This window comes from Phalangium opilio, unplaced genomic scaffold (genome assembly GCF_054372755.1).
Source record: "Phalangium opilio isolate 3A_F unplaced genomic scaffold, DU_Popi_V2 ptg000053l_1, whole genome shotgun sequence".
Lineage (NCBI taxonomy): Eukaryota > Metazoa > Arthropoda > Arachnida > Opiliones > Phalangiidae > Phalangium > Phalangium opilio.
This window is the reverse complement of record NW_028324172.1, coordinates 2,194,575-2,212,489: the sequence shown is the minus strand read 5'-3', so window position 1 is coordinate 2,212,489 and position 17,915 is coordinate 2,194,575. Positions and strand designations below refer to the sequence as shown.

Genomic DNA, 17,915 nt, shown 5'->3' with positions numbered 1-17,915 from the left:
AATCCCGGGCTCGTCGAGATTTTTGGACGTTTTCCTTTGAATGGAACGCCACGAAGGGAGGTTTAGGATTTTGAAGCTGCGAAGGGCTTCATAGGCTGCTTTACTTCGGCAAGCAACTGCTAGAGCTGCAAAATTTAACATCAGTGAAGGTTTTCCCCCTCTACTAAGAAATGGTTAGAAACGTACCAATGCGATAAGTTACTAGGCTCCAACGATTTCCTTTTTTACCAGGAGCTGAACAAAGTAAAAGGCTTATTGATTTTAAATGATTAGCGATAACACAATAGTTTAAGCCACCGATAAAAATCGTATGTCGCAATCCCACGTGAAATGAAACATTTGGTTGTAGATGGGCTAGAAATCTACGTTCAGCGTCGCGTAGAAGTTCAGGGGTATTAGTTCCCTTTGGACCGTTCATTTACTTAACAAATTTTTGAGAGGAACACTGGAGATCGTCTCAGACGTTAGCGTCCAATGTACGATTTTCATTGGTGGCTTAAACTCTAATGGTTATGAAATAAAACCATACCATTTCTAGTTTGGTCAGCTTCATATTCTACTTTTTCTTTTTCCAAATGCATTGCACAGTCTTTCTCCCAGATTTCCCTAAGCTGCTTTCGTCTCTCTTTATTCTCTAAGGTCTCAGAGCCCAAAGCATCATCAAGCGCAGTAGAGAACTGGTTATTTATGGCAGATGTTATCTGTTTCATCTCTTTGTGTTGCTTTGATTTTAAAGATATTTGAAGCGCCTGAAGTTTAGCTTCAATTTTGGACGTTTTTGCCTTTAGGTTTTGAAATCTAAAACATTGTCTACGCTTCTTCCTATTCAAACTTTGAGGTGATAGGAATTTCTCAGGGATTGTGGATGAAGGGTTCATTTTTCTTTTTCGGCTGGGTGATTTGTTGGATTCTATCCTTCTCTTTAGACACAGTCTCACGTAGGTCATAAGATTTTTGCAAGCAGTGCAGACGTTTTGATGTGGCCCATTAGCGTTTCCTGGTTTTTTAAACCAAACTGGACAATCCAACGAAATTAAATGCTCCTTTGGGTATAAATGCTTCACAAGCTTCTTAGGGGGTTTAACTAGTTTCGGTATAGTTTCGATAGATTCTTTTCCAAGCCACTGACAAAGTACGTAATCTTTCGAAGAAAACTCAACCAGTAGTTGCGACACCACATCTGAATCCAGTTCTTCACCTCTCAGAACACAAACCTCACGAACTAGCCCTTTGAAAACCACGTGAAATTTCAAATAACCATCCCAAGAAAGCACATATTTCGCAGCCTCGCAAAACAAATCAAGCTCATAATCATCCTTTCTAAAAACTTCGATAAAACGCTGTCAATATAAAAACAAAACAAGCTCATTTTAATAAAAGCAATCCTAGTATGATAATCTAAGGAAATAACTTTACCAACTTAGGATCGGAAGATTTTCTTTCGGCCCAAGTTAACGAGGTAAATGAAGAGACCAAGGTCTTAAATTGATTGGCAAAACTAGCGTTGAATTCTTCTAATTGGCAACTCAAAATACAATCTGTCTATTTTAAATAGGTTCTCATAAACTTTTGATATAAAAATCGTATAATTACTAAATGTTTTCTTTTTAAAAACATACCTGTGACTCGGAGGACTTAATATTTTTCTTCACGACAACCTGGGAAGCTAAAGTTACTGACTCGTTAAGCACTTAAGTTTAGACCAACGCCAAAAGGTTTAACATACATTCAATCTGTTTCATAATCGTGATTATTTACATTTTTGGCCACATCAATGGATTCCAAACGCCGCACTTTAGAAATTCTTACCATCTCGTCCTGGGATTAATTGCAAAAAATAACTAAAACATCCCTGATACCAAACAATATTGCGATGTTATTAAATCTAAACTTACCATATCATTTCCGGTGTTTTTTCTTTTATTCCTCTGAGACATGGATACTTCTTTTTGAATTGGGTTTGGTGCTCCAATTGTAGGAACTGCATTTGGGAGTTTTCTACCATTTGTGCCAAAGCAATTAGGAGAAAAATGATCCTTCAAACAAAGTGGTTATTAGATAACTATTATCCATTCATTAATAAAACAAGACATTACCTTACAAAGACGCAAGTGCCGATATTTTCCACTTAAGGCATCATTGCTATTTCTACCGATAAATTTAAACCATTGTTGTCTAACGTCAGGATTATTTGGAAAATAAAATAAATAAACATCCTTTTCTGTGTTTGTGCAAGGCGGGAATGCGCATTTACAAGCCATAGTAAATTTTAAATTGAAAATTTAAATTCAACCTACTCCCTTGACTTTAAATTGAATAAAGAAAAACTCATGAACTTGAATATATTCAACTTTATTCTTTAGTAATAAACAATGTGTAAGTTGTGTTTAAAAATGGACGCAATATTTTTAACAATCTATAAAATAACACCAATTTTCAGTTTTTTATTACAATTTCAACCAACAATGTCTTTTGTAACACCAATGTTCTAAAAACGAAGTATATTAAATTTTGCGACAAAGACCAAATTTTCCCGCCATCTATCTGTTACTGTTGGAAGTAAAACATCCAGTGGTTACCGCGCATGTCAATGGGCGGGGCTTCACCTTTCTCCACTCGGTCTATATCCCACTCTAGTTTAGACAATTTCAATAGCCTCCAATTTAAGAACGTTAATGAGCCTTTATCTAGCAGAACTTCAGAAGTGTACTAATTACAACTAGAAGTGTGCCTAAGTTGGTAATTTAAAGCTTTTCAAAGAGTGGACATTTTGAACAATAACTCTAAATAACTTGGTACACATCAGATAGATTAAGGCTCTTTATCCTTCTCAGATGGGAGGCTATTGAAATTGTCTAAACAAAATGGGCAAGCTGAATGTCTTACTCCGGATGTATGCCAATTTCCTTGGTTTTGATTCCATGTACCTTAACACTTTATTCAGTTTGACCGAAAAGAACACAATTCAATTTATGACATTATTAAAGAGCTCGCAAATAATGAAATTGTTGAATAAAATTTCGTCCATTTGAAAGGAACAAGTAGTTTTGAAAGAAAACTGACAGAATTACCGTGTGAACGGTGCATTTTCTAGAGGTTGGTGAAGCCAGAAAATCTGATGAGCGAGAAAAAGAGTTCTGAGCATGTATTGCGCATTTATGCTGAACAACCCCTAGTTGACGAAAACCATATTATATTAATAGACTTTAATAAAAAGAGAAGAATTACACATGACTAAAAACTTTAAATTAACAAAGTTAAAAACAGTAGCTTTCGAGCTCGTGGCTCTTTTTCAACTTACGCGATACGTTTAAGTATATTTCAAACTTCGACATGATTCACCCCTAGTGGTATTTTCTACGCTGATGTAATACATTTTTTAATTACACAATCACCCCATTTTTATCGTAAATTTGACCTTCCTCAAGATTTAATTGAGTTCACCGGTTTTTTTTGTTATACACCATATACCCACATAAGTTTATTATAAGATTTGTTCATAAGTATGACACTTCCTATATTCGTAATGCTAGAGACTAACAGCTCGAGCTTGTTTGTGAACCACAAGCGAGAATTGACTACACTCGGTTAGTTTTGCAATCCATCTTCCTATTTAGTCCATACTAAGCCTTCGACAGTGCCTCTCCAGTCGTCGCTTTACGAGAATCTATGAAGTTTCAACTGTCTTTCAAGCTCTTATTAACCAGTGACAAACTTATGGCCAATATATCTTATGAACTTATGATACCCATTAGAAACGTAAGTTGGCGAAATTTAGCAGGGAAGGGGGAAAAAGCGTAAAGTTTGTTTATTTTGATAAAAACTTAAAATAAACCAAAAACATTTATCTCGACATTTTTGAAAAAGCAGTTGGAAACATTGCTTTCTCTCTCGAGTAGTTGAAATTGAAAATTACAAATTGCCATTCTTCATTTACAAGTCGAATTAACGAAGTTTAAGCAAAATTCTATTTACTATACTCCGTCGACAGTGAATGCACGTTAGATCTGGTAGTAAATTTGAATTTAATTCTGCATTTTTGAAAAGTTTATGGGGAAACCATAAGAGGACCTTAGTACCTTTACGTCAAGCAGCTATTATTCGACGCCATAAATACACAGTAAATATTATAGTTTAATCAAGAAGTGATATCTAGTTTATAGGGAGAAGGTATTAATTCGCGCCAAATTTGCAGCTCTTTATCTCCAGTCCAAACGTATAGTAGGTCCGGAGTTAATCCCCACCGCCTCTAAATTACAACCAGTATCTCATTGGTTCTTGAAAACTCACGTCAGCGCGACGCGAGTGACGAAAATTACAGTCATATTTTCCGACTGAGGAGAGGCGAAATAGCCCGGTGGCCCATGAACACTGGATCTCTAAAGGGACCGGAAAACGCCCGCCTTCCACTGTACAAACCGAGTCCTCTCTAGCATAGCGTCGGGGGAAGGGACGGGGGTAGTGAATTTGGGAACACTCAAGGCCATTCGGTCTCTTGTGATTCTGAATAAACCTATTGAAAAGAAATTTAAACGACCTTGGCCGTACCCGTTTTTTTTTATTTATTTTTTTACAAAGCAAACGTGCTATAGAGAAAAATCTATTCCGTTTACCAGTCCCTTTAGAGATCCAGCGTTCATGGGTGGCCTCCTTTTACGTCCCCCTTGTATTTTGAAAGGGGTACTGCAGGGACTATGGCGCGCGAATACTTAGACATCTTATACCTTCTCCCTAATAAACTGGAAATCTTTTCTAGATTTGATTATAATGCAAAAAGGGTCTCTCATTTAATCAAATCTAAGACCATTAAACGCCGTGTTCAATAGTCTTTCCACACCTATTGTTGGAAGAAACCGTAAAGGTAGACTAAGCCTCGTTGGAAGACAATCCCTAATGGAGAGACCGAACGGAAACTCGATGTTAAACGTTTCACTGGAAGAAAATGATGATGAGAGAGAAAGGATTATGCGAAGGCAGTGAAAGCTCCTAGACAATCAGGAAAAAAACATTAATAGCCCATCTACTTCTTCAGGAAGGTAAGTGCGGCAATTTTTGAATGTTGTAAGTTAAATTGGTAAAAAAAACTTGTTTTTATTATAGGCCTTTTATAACGGCCTTATCAGGTTTGTCTAACGAGGAGTTATCTGAGCATTACGCAGAATGTGTCAGACTCTCAGCAGAGAATGCAAGTTAAAATATAAATTAAAGCAATTACAAAACAAATAAGATACCTTAAATACTTTCAAAAGTGAGGCTGTAAAATTTTCAAATTATTTAATTTAAATGATCAACTTTAATTATAGATTGATAAACCAATCATTGCTTATGCGAAAACATCGACAAAAATTGACGCTAAGAAGATAAAAAGAGCCATGTGGACCGTGCTCTCCAAATCTGTACTTATATTAGTAATTTCAGAAGTAGGATGAGACTAGAAGTACTGAGCTAACCAAATTCATCACTTGGTGAAAGTGAATACTCTTGATAACACACCAACGGTTGGCCCTTTGGTAGCTGGTTCTGAATTTTCCCTCCAAAAAGTGAGGCGCTCGTGGCGGTAGACGGCCAAACTAGATTCAAGCACCCACGTCCTTGTTCCGTGGCTTTAGGTTGAGGGGAAGGGGATAGGAATTTTTTTTGGAACTCGACCAATTTTTTTCTCTCTAATGTAGGCGCGATGGAAGTGGCATAAAATCTTCAAATTTGTTCACTAGTGCCAGGATCTACTACCAATGCTAGAGCACTTTACTTCTTGACTCATCTTACTTCTGGTAATTTTCAATTAAATTGCAAGGTTAATGATAAAATTGATTTGGTTAGGAAGAAAATGCGGAAGTAATGCCAGAACCAATGATGTTTACGCATTTATACAAGGAAATTCCAAAGCATGTGTCCGATGAGACCGTTAAAAATCTCAGTGTGCCTACAGCTTTCGTTACATTCTTGCATTTGTGTAACGAAAAAGTGAGTATTTATGTTTAGTTTAAGACGAAGTAAACGTACATATGGGGAGATTTGGTTAAAAAAAAATAAGACTTGGGCATATGATAAACTTTTGGAATCTGCAATTGACTGGGTAAGAAGATATGCGAGACTTTAAAATTGAACAGGGATAAACAATAACCAGAATTACCGACTTATATAAACTTTTTTCGGGATATGTATCATATTCTAGTTTTTCAAAGATATGAAAAAAATGGTACAATTCTATATATATTTGTTTAACATGTTTTATCATTCTTTATGTTTCATTTAATAATTCTTATAGTTTTACCGAAACAATTATTTTAATTTAAAAAAATTGTACAATTCTATATATATTTGTTTAACATGTTTTATCATTCTTTATGTTTCATTTAATAATTCTTATAATTTTACCGAAACAATTATTTTAATTTAAAAAAAATTGTACAATTCTATATATTTTTGTTTAACATGTTTTATCATTCTTTATGTTTCATTTACTAATTCTTATAATTTTACCGAAACAATTATTTTAATTTAAAAATAACTAAAAATTAATAAAATTAACCAGATCCAAATTTAAAGATGACGTTAATTATTTCGCCAAAAAGGTATCATGAATTAAATCTATTTGAATTTCGAATTAAATCTATTTGAATTTCAAATTAAAATTCAGTAATAATTAGTTTGAAAGTGACTTTCGATTGATTGGTGGGTCTGCCAAATTAATTTGTAGACCTATAAAGGTGATTGGCTTTTGGGTAGTATGAAGCATCGTCTGCCTGATAGTCTGAAACTTGTGATAACCGTAAATTGCCAAGTAATATTGAGATTTGTTATTGTTTAGCGCTGAAATAATTAACTAGGTTCAGATTTTATGGATAATTTGAAATAAGGACCTCCCACCAATAGTGTAACGCCCTATCTTCTTGTTATCAAAATTCCCGTGGCACGCTCCATGCTGAATGAAATTTAGAGCGAGATTTGATAAAAGTTGCTCGCGATGTGACAATCATGGCGCGAGATGTAGAGCGTGCAATGGAAATTTTGTTAGCAGGAAGACGGGGCGTTACGCGATTGGTCGGGGTCCTTATTTAAAATTATCCATAAAATCAGAACCTAATTTGAATTTTAAAATCATTCGGAGATATTTGCTGGACGTTTCACTGGTCTTATAATTATAATTAGTAGAAAAATCGATAAAAAACACTTTAAGTTCCTCTTCACCCTCCCTTTAAAGAATAAAAATTATATTTATATTTTTTAAATAAAAACACGTGTTAAAAACAAGTTGGGAAAACCAAAATATTACCTCTCCGTGTCGAGATGATTATAAAAACTTAAGTATCCAATGAAAACGTCGACCTTTTTGCCCTCATTCTTTCCCGCGCTTTGCGCTTCCGCATTTCATCCATACTCTCAACATTATCTTCCTCCATTTTACATACAAAAATCGAATACTCACTAAAAGAAGCGGCAAAAACCTGCTGGCTCTTTACAACCACTTAATTTGACTTAATATCCAACTTCCAAACACAAATATTTTCTGGTAGATAAATTAACAACCTACAAGCAAAGAAAAATTCTCAAGAATGGCTCCCGCAAATTTAATAGGTCTATTTTCAACTAGGTGGGCGTATCTGATTAGATTTAAAATATATATTTTTGAAATTTTTGGTCTGACTGTTATCTACACCTAGATGGTTTTCAGACAAACAAACAAGGAGCATAAACACAATAGTGGAAGCTTCAGTCTTATTTAAAACATGTAAAACAATTATCATCTCTGCAAATAGCTTAAACATGTCTTTTTTACCAATGCCAAACCGTTTGGATTTTTCTAAAGCAATCTCAGCACCATAAAATATTTTTTGATACAAAATAAATGTTTTATATTCTTATTAAGAATAAAACAAGAGGATAAAAAAGGTCTGTCCTCTCGTAATTTTTTAAGCTTTTATCATGATTGCTCTATACAAAAGTAACAAGGAGTATAAACCCATTAGTGGAAGCAGTATGTTTTTTTCGAAACAATCTCGCTTTTGTTTATCCTCTCTAGACTTCGCTAAAAACGTATTTCTCCTACGTAAAATATTAATAGACAGGCAAGGATTCATACCATTAAAAAAGGAGCGCAATATTATCCATATTTTCATTTCATGTACAGAGAAAAGAAATTATTATGTTTCTGAGAGGAGCTTCCCATTTTGGTTGTTGTTTTGAAAAGTATATCGCAATGCACGGGCCTTGATAGACATAGGAGGCAATGAAGGAAATATATCGCATGCAGGGGCCTCGGTAGATATAGGAGGCGATGATAATCTCTCTCTTTGCACGAGAGGTTTATCTTTAATATTTAAATAAATATAATTATTTTTAATTATTTTAATTTTCAATAACTAACATTTATAATAGTTAAATCGTTTAAAATAAAGTTATACCTATTATTATCTCAAACTTTGCTAATATTGACGTTTAAAGTGAAGGGTACCCCTCTTGCCCGCTTTCTTCAAATTATGGGGTATATATACGATTCTTTTCCATTATAATAGTATGGAAAAAGCGCAATTGCGAAAACCTTTGGTGGCGATCCCACCTTAGGGAGGCTAGACGTTTCTCGTAACCCTAGCTGATCGCCGCGTATATCCTAAAACCAAACGATGATAATGGAGTAGAAGCCAATGATACAGATTGGTTTGTATGTGGAATAGACGGAAGACCAGTGGATGGTGGTGTTAGAAGCCAATGATACAGATTGGTGTCTATGTGGAATAGACGGAAGACCAGTGGATGGTGGTGTTAGAAGCCAATGATACAGATTGGTGTCTATGTGGAGTAGACGGAAGACCAGTGGATGGTGGTGTTAGAAGCCAGTGTAAGTGCAGACTGGTGTCAATGTGGCATTGACAATGAACAGAAGATGGTTGTGATTAGAAGCCAGTAAGAACAGACTGGTGTCCGTGTGGGATGGACGAAGACCAAAAGATGGTGGTGATTAGAAGCCAGTAAGAACGAACTGGTGTCCGTGTGGGGTGGACAAAGACCAGAAGATGGTGGTGAGAGAACTCAAGTAGAGGAGCCATTTCCGTGACTGTGAAAGCAGTTCGGAAACGGCGAACACGTTTGCTCCGATACGCAAACTGCGAACGCGGTCACGTGGGTGTAACAACGGACAGACAGACAGACAGACAGACAGAGACACACACACACACACAGACACGGCCGTTACAGAACCTCTCCTGGACTACGTCACACGGAGAGGTAATAATTATTTCCAAGGATTGACATAAAAATTACGTCTACATACTAGTGTGAATTAGCGAAGCGTAAATCTGTGACACAAAAAAGTTAACGCGTTACGGTTTATAACCTAAGCAACTGTATTAAGAAAGAATACAGTTTTTAATAACGTTAATGCAATGAATTTATTCATTTATTTCCTGAATAAATCAATTCAAACAATTTGCAATAAATTGCGTCACATTCTTAGGGAGAGGGAGGAATTTTTACATTCGTGGCGGTCCGTGACAGGGAGGGGTCAATCAATACTCTCGTCAATCGATACTCGCGATATATCGAATAACACGGCGAACATTGTGGTGGAAAAATTGGAATGTACTTGGAAATTAGCCACATTACGGTAAATTAGCAGTTAAATTGATTTGTAATTTAGAGTGAAGATAATTAAGAATGTTCTTGGTCCTACACCAAAATCAACGAAGCGATTACTGGACAGTTTGAAGGGCTACTCACTTGCGGATGGCGGATGAATCCTTTTAGTATTGTTACAGCGTGTACTCTCAGCTACTCTGATTACGCCTAGTGATACTCCCCTCACAGAGGGCGGTCTGTCGGCACACTAAAAGCAAAAATTAATATTAGTGATTATTAAAATGGCTTAAAGAATAAATATTACTTACATTTTTTAATAAAAAAACAACGTGTTAAAGATTATTATTTCAAAGGATTGACATTAAAAATGAGTCTACATACAAGTGTGAATTAGCAAAGATTAAATATGTGATACAAAAAAATAATGGCCAACGGTTTATACCCTAAGCAACAGAATTAAGAAAGAATAACTGACATATTTTTCAATAACGTTAATGCAATGAATTTATTCATTTCTTTCGTGAATAAATCAACTATAGGCATTTAGGCCTATAGTACGTCACATTTTTGAGGGGGGAGGGATTTCTACGGTCGGTGACAGTGGAAAGGAAGGGGTACTTTCATGCGTGACGTCAAATTTAACTTTATATCGAAAAATCTCTTAAACATGCTATAAGGAAAAGGTGCGATAATAAATATTATTAAATTGCAGATACTTGTTTTATTACAATTTAAATAAAAAATTAGAGTTCTAGAAAATTTAATAGTCATTTAAATTTTTATTTTTCTCCGTCTTCGACACTCGGAGAATTTTGAAAGCTTACATAAAAACATTCAAAGCGAGATCTCTTCGGTCCTGCCTGCTACTCCTGGTGTTTACATTCTCTTTGCTCTACCTCTAACACTCGTTATGACGATACCCTAAGGCTATACGTTATCTCCTCTAAGTTTAAAGTAATATTTGTTCATGCACAGAAAATCTCCAATTTGAAATTAATATTACGACTAATGGTAGCGCGTCGTTGTAAAGGGCACCCTACACGCTCAATAATTTGCGCGAAAAACGTGGGGCCCGTTATTTAAGTTACAAAATATAAATAAAACGTTATCCATACTAACATTTGTATCAAGAAATTATGTGGTCTATTAGGTGGAACCGCTTTATTGTTCAGGCTGTATATATAGACCAATTCGAATATTACATACAGAGAAACAAACTTCCAGGGGCAAGCTGCCATTCTGAATAATTTCTCTCCTGCCACGAAACACCACTAGAGGGCAGCCCAAGCTCACTGCGTGTTAGAGGCTAGCAAACCCGCTCATGCCTCTAGCGATGTCTCGTGGCGTGAGGGAAATTATTCAGAATGGCGGCTTTCCCCTGGAAGTTTTTTTCTCTGCATGTAATATTCGAATTTCTTTTTTTACTTTTAAAACACCGACGTATAGCGGGTAAATACCCCTGCAAGTTGGCTCTAGCAGTTTTTTTAACAATATCGAACTTTTCGCTACATCACCCATTATATCATTAATTATGTCGGATATAACAACCCGTTGGAAGTCTCAATTGAACAGCAAGCTAAATACTTCGGCTACGAATAAATCAGAGGGTCCTAAGACACCGCAAATACATCTAAACAGTCCAAATCATCGTCTACTGGCAACTCTTCTCCTCTGACACAACCGAAGTTGGCTACAAGTCGTGATAATGATTCCTTATTGCAATCTTTGAGTACGATGATGAAAATGGAACTGGGGTCAGTGGTTGAAGCTAAACTGGCTACCTTTCGCGAGGAAATAAGTACGGACATCTCCGCCAAGTTTACGAGTCTTCAAACAATGCTGATGGCGCACTGTGACCAGCTGGTCACTGATAAGATTCAGCAGGAAATGACCGGGATTCAAACTACGTTTGACCACATAGCGGAGGAGTTCAATGCTACAAATTCGGAAATAAAGAAACTACGAGAGGAACTAGCAAAACCTAGAGACGAGGTTACAAAATTGAAGGAAGATCTAGCAGCTCCCTTAGCAGAGTTACAGAAATTTCGTGAGGAACTAATGGATACGCCTAGTGCTGGTTGCACTCATAACACTGTTAAGAAAGTACTTATGGAGGTACGCGAGAAAACTGACAGAGCGACGAACATCATACTCTTTGGAATGCCATCGAATGACATTGAGAACTCTGAGAGAATGAGTACATGGTTGACTGAAACCCTAGGGCTCGAGGCGACCCCAATTAAGATACAGACTGTGAACGCTTCCGGGGTAAAGGTAACCCTCCCCGGCCTATCAAAGTCGTCCTGGAAAACAGAGAGATGAGACAGTTGGTACTCAGCAGGTCGAAACTTTTGAAGGACAACATACATACATACATACATATACATATACATTAAGCCGGATCTCACTAGACGGGAACAGTGGGAGAGAAAACGATTTTTCGATCGACGCAAGAAAGCCCGTGAAGGCGCAGCCTCCGGGGGGCAAGAATGATCATTGGTGCAGCAGCAAAACAAATGGCGGCGAACGGCATGGCGTAAACGTAGAAAGTTAAAACCAAAAGACAAATCATTACAAATTGGACTGTTAAATATACAAGGAGGTAGGAGGCGAGAATTGTGGGCGGAATTGGAAAATCAAATGATCGAAAACTCAATACCTGGTTTTTCCCTCACGGAAACTCATTTGCGGAACGATGAAGTACCAGAAATTTCACCGGGCTTTGGGTGGATTGGGGTCAATCGTATGGGAGCGGCTAAGAAGGGCGGTGGAGTCGGTTTTCTCTTTTCCGACAAGCTGAAATGCGTCAAGCTTTTGGAATGTGAAGATCATGTATGGATACGCGTGGAAGCCCACAATACCGCTTTTCTTCTCGCTATTGTCTACCTGGCCACGGGACGGGAAATTGAATCTTGGAATAAGAATATCATGACCTGCATTACTAAGGATATTTCCAACATCAACTTATCCTCTACCATTCAGATTATGATTCATTGACGCCATATTTACTGGTGCCATCTGACACAATGCTGGCACTGACTGACGCCATGGCCCAAAGGCAACACTTTCCTACTACTTAAATCAGTATTAGTATCCATGGTCACAAAATTAGAGAGAAATCATGCCGTAATTAAACCCGCATGCAGCATGGGTGGGTCAACCGGGGACAGACGACGAAGTCCCTCCGTCTTTGCGGCAGTGCCGGATGCTCCCTGCCAATCCTCCAAGCGTCCAGTCAGCATAGAAGTATATTTATGTAAATAAGTGTACTTCAATGGATGCAACAGTCTCAGCACTTCCAGTAATGACCAACTAATAGTGTTTCTACATACAAAATTTAAAGGGATAAGACGGCAAGTTGACCCCACGTTGTAGGGCCAAAAGATTTTTAAAAGGATCGAGGCGCGTCTGGACGGGGCCGAGAGAATCAAGATAGGCCAGTTGTTCTTGAATGGTCAGAGGACGTTTGTAAATATTTGGTTATGCTTCGAAAGAGCAGCCAGGATTGGCGTAGAGAATAAAAAGGTTTTCCTGAATGACATGTTTGAGAATATTCTTGAAGTCTTCCCTAATCGGAAACTTCGCTCGTGGGGTCGGTGGAACGAGATCATTCAAAATGCATTTAAATTTCTTGTACAGATTATTTTCATCTGATTGAAAATTAAAACATTATTCTATATATCAAATGAGAAATAATCAAGCCATATAATGAAGTAGCTCGTCGTTTAATTCGCGTGTGTAACAATTTATTTAATTCTAAATACCTTTGGGTGTACTTGAGGAATTTATGTTTGAAATATCGGTTGGTATTATATCTGAATAGAATTCGGGTTCTCCTTCCGGCGAATGGTTTGGCTTAGAAGTGGCAATAAGTCGCAAGATGACTTGGTCCAATTAGCTAGCTGAACTTAGAGATGGAGGGAGTGCTTGTTCTGGTACTGGCACTAACATTGATATCAGGTTCTGTAAAAATATCAGAAGTGAGTATATACTTAAATTTATATGAAATAAGTATAATAATTGAAAATACCTTGCTGTACACTGCGCAATTTGTTTACTCTGTCCGAAATGTGTTTTGTGGTCAATACGCGATAGTGGTTCGCCGCGGTCGATTCGGAATGCGCCATCGCTCCAAACACCATCTCCCGCTCCAAAACGTCTTTATTGGTCATGGCAGTTTAGATGGCTTATCGGGATTGCGTTGCTGTGATTTTCGGTAGATTGGCTTGTTCTTCAAATCTATAATATAGAAATTAGTTTTTAGTATGCTTAAAATAAAATAAGAGATACATTAACAATATTAAAAGGTCTTCCAAATATTTTTGATTGTTAAAATCTAATATCTTAAATAAAAATGTTTTTATTATTACCTTGTTATTTCGTTAGCCTTTGGTGTTAATAAAGAAAATTGTAGAATTCGGACAGAATGGAATTTATTCTCTAAACTTGAGGTATATATAAGTTAAATTGTATTATTCTGAGTTTTCGAAGAGATCAACCTTATTATTATGTCCAATCACGATGGTCAAAACATGTATCTATCATTGCTCGAACCTGAGACCTTCCGCGTGTAAAGCGGACGTGATAACTACTACACCATAGATACTTGGTCATTCTGAGTTTTCGAAGAGATTAACCTTATTATTTTGTCTAATCACGTGGGTCAAAACATGTATCTACCAGGGCACGAACCTGCGACCTTCCGCGAGTTAGGCGGACGTGATAACCACTACACCATTGATACTTGGTTATTCTGAGTTTTCGAAGAGATCTACCTTATTATTATGTCTAATCACGATGGTAAAAACATGTGTCTACGAAGGCTCGAACCTAGGACCTTCCGCGTGTAAAGCGGACGTGATAACCACTACACCATAGATACTTCGTTATTCCGAGTTTTTGAAGAGATCTACCTTATTATTATGTCTAATCACGATGTTGAAAACATGTATCCACCAGGGCTCGAACCTGCGACCTTCCGCGAGTAAGGCGGACGTGATAACCACTACACGATAGATACCTGGTTATTCTGAGTTTTCGAAGAGATCTACTTTATTATTATGACTAATCACGATGGTAAAGACATGTATCTACCACGGCTCGAACCTGGGACCTTCCGCGAGTTAGACGTGACAACCACTACAACATAGATACTTGGTTATTCTCAGTTTTCGAAGAGGTCTACCTTATTATTATGTCTAATAACGATGATCAAAACATGTATCTACCACGGCTCGAACCTGGGACCTTCCGCTCGTTAGGCGGACGTGATAACCACTACACCATAGATACGTTGTCACACAGATTTTTCCAAGAGATCCAGCTTATTATTATGTCCAATCACGATGGTCAAAACATGTATCTACCAGGGCTCGATCCTGGGACCTTCCGCCAGTTAGAAGTGACAACCACTGCACCATAGATACTTGGTTATTATAAGTTTTCTAAGAGATCTACCTTATTATTATGTCTAATCACGATGATCAAAACATGTATCTACCACGGCTCGAACCTGAGACCTTCCGCTCGTTAGGCGGACGTGATAACCACAACACCATAGATACGTTGTCACACAGATTTTTCCAAGAGATCCAGCTTATTATTATGTCCAATCACGATGGTCAAAACATGTATCTACTAGAGCTCGATCCTGGGACCTTCCGCCAGTTAGAAGTGACAACCACTGCACCATAGATACTTGGTTATTATCAGTTTTCGAAGAGATCAACCTTATTATTATGTCTAATCACGATGGTAAAAATATGTATCTACCAAGGCTCGAACCTGGGACTTCCGCGTGTAAAGCGGACGTGATAACCACTACATCATAGATACTTGGTTATTCCGAGTTTTCGAAGAGATCAACCTTATTATTATGTCTAATCACGATCTTGAAAAAATGTATCCACCGGGGCTCGAACCTGGGACCTTCCGCGCGTTAGGCGGATGTGATAACCACTACACCATATATACGTCGTCACACAGATTTTTCCAAGAGATCTAGCTTATTATTATGTCCAATCACGACGGTCAAAACATATATCTACCAGGGCTAGTTACAACTTCTAAACAACCGCCAAGATAACGAACTGAATAGAATCGAACTAGAATCTAGACTTAATGGCTTTCAATTAAAAAACTAATGATTATAAAAAAAACAAGGATAAGACTGTATATAAACGAGATAACATAGTGTAAAAAGTTGAGTTGTGAATAGAGTTTTAGCTAGAGTATAATTTTTAATCGAGTATCCGTAGTTCGCTTTGTCAATGTTAATTTAAATACGATTCTAATTAATCTTATGTTAAACGCACGGTTAAGAAATTAAACTGTTAGTACATGACCAATAAAAGATTTTAGTAACATATCGTTCGTGAGTCATTTCCTACTGCAACTGTCAAGTCGCAGCATATTGGTGCCGAAACCCGGGAGACAAGGACTGAGGAGATATTTTGCGGCAGTCAGACATCGAGAAAGAGAGTGCAGTAAACTTGACTCACCAAAGATATGGAGGCGGCGAAGAAAGCGAGGAAAGTCATTCGCCAGAGAACAACAATCCTAATGAACCAAATTGAGCAATATTTGAGAGAAGAGTATCTTGAGACGAGCGAGCTAGAGGAGCTTTTGGAGCTACTTGAGAGTAAAAACACGAGTCCAAACGAGCTCAATACAGCCATCCAACAGGACATGGAAGAGAACGAGATAGAGGCGGAGGTAGCAGCCTCAGAGGATTTCAAAGATAAAATAGTAAAGTGGCGAACGAAACTGAGAAGAGCTGTGAAAACAATACCGGACCGAAGACAGGAGGACTTAGTGGCCACCGAGGCTCAGGGACGAGTGGGACATGAGAGAGACTTTGAACGCAAAGCAACAGTCAAGCTACCACGCTTGACCATTCAAAAGTTCGGAGGAGACCCATCAAGTTGGCAAGGCTTCTGGAGTCAATTTGAAGCTTCGATTCATTGTAATTCAGCGTTACAAGCCATTGGAGGATATACGTCGTCCGCCGAAATCTACCAAGCTGCCGTGGATAAACTCATTGATCAGTTCGGAAAGAAGTCTTCCGCCGTTAATACTCACATGGTGAAAGTCCTACATTTGCAACCAGTGAAGAGAGCGACAGATGTTGTAGCCCTGAGACAGCTCTATGACACCTGTGAAATCCAAATAAAAAGTCTGGAGGCATTGGGCACAAGCATGGAAACTTACGGCTCTTTCTTGTTCCCGATACTCACACAAGTTTTGCCTCAAGAGATCTTGTTGGACTTTAACAAGACCCACCCGGACGAGCTACAGGATGCGGGAAACCTTCTCAGACATTGTAAGCAAGAAGTCGAGAGCCGAGAGAAAACGCTTGCTTTGTGCAGACCAAATCAACGAGCCGATGAAGAACGCCGTGGACAAGAAATTGGACGATGGAGTAATCAGAGAGGAAAGAACAAGCCCAGTCATTTCAAGATGTCGCATTACCCAAAGAGCCGGATTCCTACGGCAGCAGTCCCAAGACAGCAGTATCCAAACTATGTATATATTGCAACAATTCTGAACATCTAACCGAGCTATGTCGAGCCATTTCCATAGAACAGAAGTCCGAAATCATCAAAGACCAAAACCGATGTTTCGTATGCCTTAATGAAGGACATCGAGCACGTCGTTGTACATCGGGAGTAAAATGTACCCATTGCCAAAGGAGACACCATTCATCAATCTGCCGTCTGAAGTTCGGCGAAGTCATTGATCCATCTAGAGAAGACAACGTAAAACCAAGCGACCAGCAACCTGAGAAGAGAACCATTGCAATGACAACCTTTATTCCACGAGCCCCAGAGACGCCTATCCGACGCAAACTACTTCTCCAAACTATCGTGACATATGCCGAAGGGGAAGATATCAGAACCACCGTCAGATGCCTTTTTGACGGAGCTAGTGAAGGGACATTTGTTCGAGAAGATTTGGTTCGACATTTAAAATTACCAGTCACTAAGTCGGTAGCTTTTAAATTTCCAAAGTTCTGACCTTCCAAACGGCATATATACTCTGTTTACACCGCCTCCGTTTAAATAATTCAATTAATTAATATTGACATAATTCAGGGAAATATGGCAAATTCGTTTTAATCAAGCTTGTAGTTTTTCGAAACTTGAAAACAACCGAAAATTGTCTTTGAACTCGCGTATATTTGAAACAGTTATTTGAGCTGTTTTAAACATCGGCCTCACGTACAGACTGTTAAAAAAGTCTTTGCGCGTTGCGTTTTTCGCACATATTTTACTATATTTCAAAAACTATTCAAGCTAGCGCTCTGGAATAAAGTGCGTTATAAAAGTTTTGCATTCCTC

General features: G+C 37.9%; 1 protein-coding gene and 1 non-coding gene across 2 annotated transcripts; one reads left to right on the top strand and one right to left on the bottom strand.

Annotated features, from left to right (window-relative positions):
• Nucleotides 1–14,795: 14,795 nt before the first annotated feature.
• Nucleotides 14,796–14,868, bottom strand: TRNAV-AAC (transfer RNA valine (anticodon AAC)). Its single transcript has one exon. It is a non-coding gene; the product is annotated as a tRNA-Val (tRNA).
• Nucleotides 14,869–16,083: 1,215 nt separating this feature from the next.
• LOC149672387 (uncharacterized) lies at nucleotides 16,084–17,591 on the top strand. Its single transcript, XM_089840180.1, has 2 exons — nucleotides 16,084–16,996; nucleotides 17,053–17,591. Exons 1-2 carry the CDS (start codon nucleotides 16,084–16,086, stop codon nucleotides 17,589–17,591), a joined length of 1,452 nt encoding a protein of 483 aa, XP_089696306.1.
• The last annotated feature ends 324 nt before the right edge of the window (nucleotides 17,592–17,915 follow it).

Bases quoted from the DNA above. Each gene is read 5' to 3' on its own strand.
- LOC149672387 (XM_089840180.1), top strand. From the start codon at position 16,084: ATGGAGGCGGCGAAGAAAGCGAGGAAAGTCATTCGCCAGAGAACAACA. The intron at 16,997-17,052 runs GTAATCAGAGAG...CATTACCCAAAG, and splicing joins ACAAGAAATTGGACGATGGA to AGCCGGATTCCTACGGCAGC.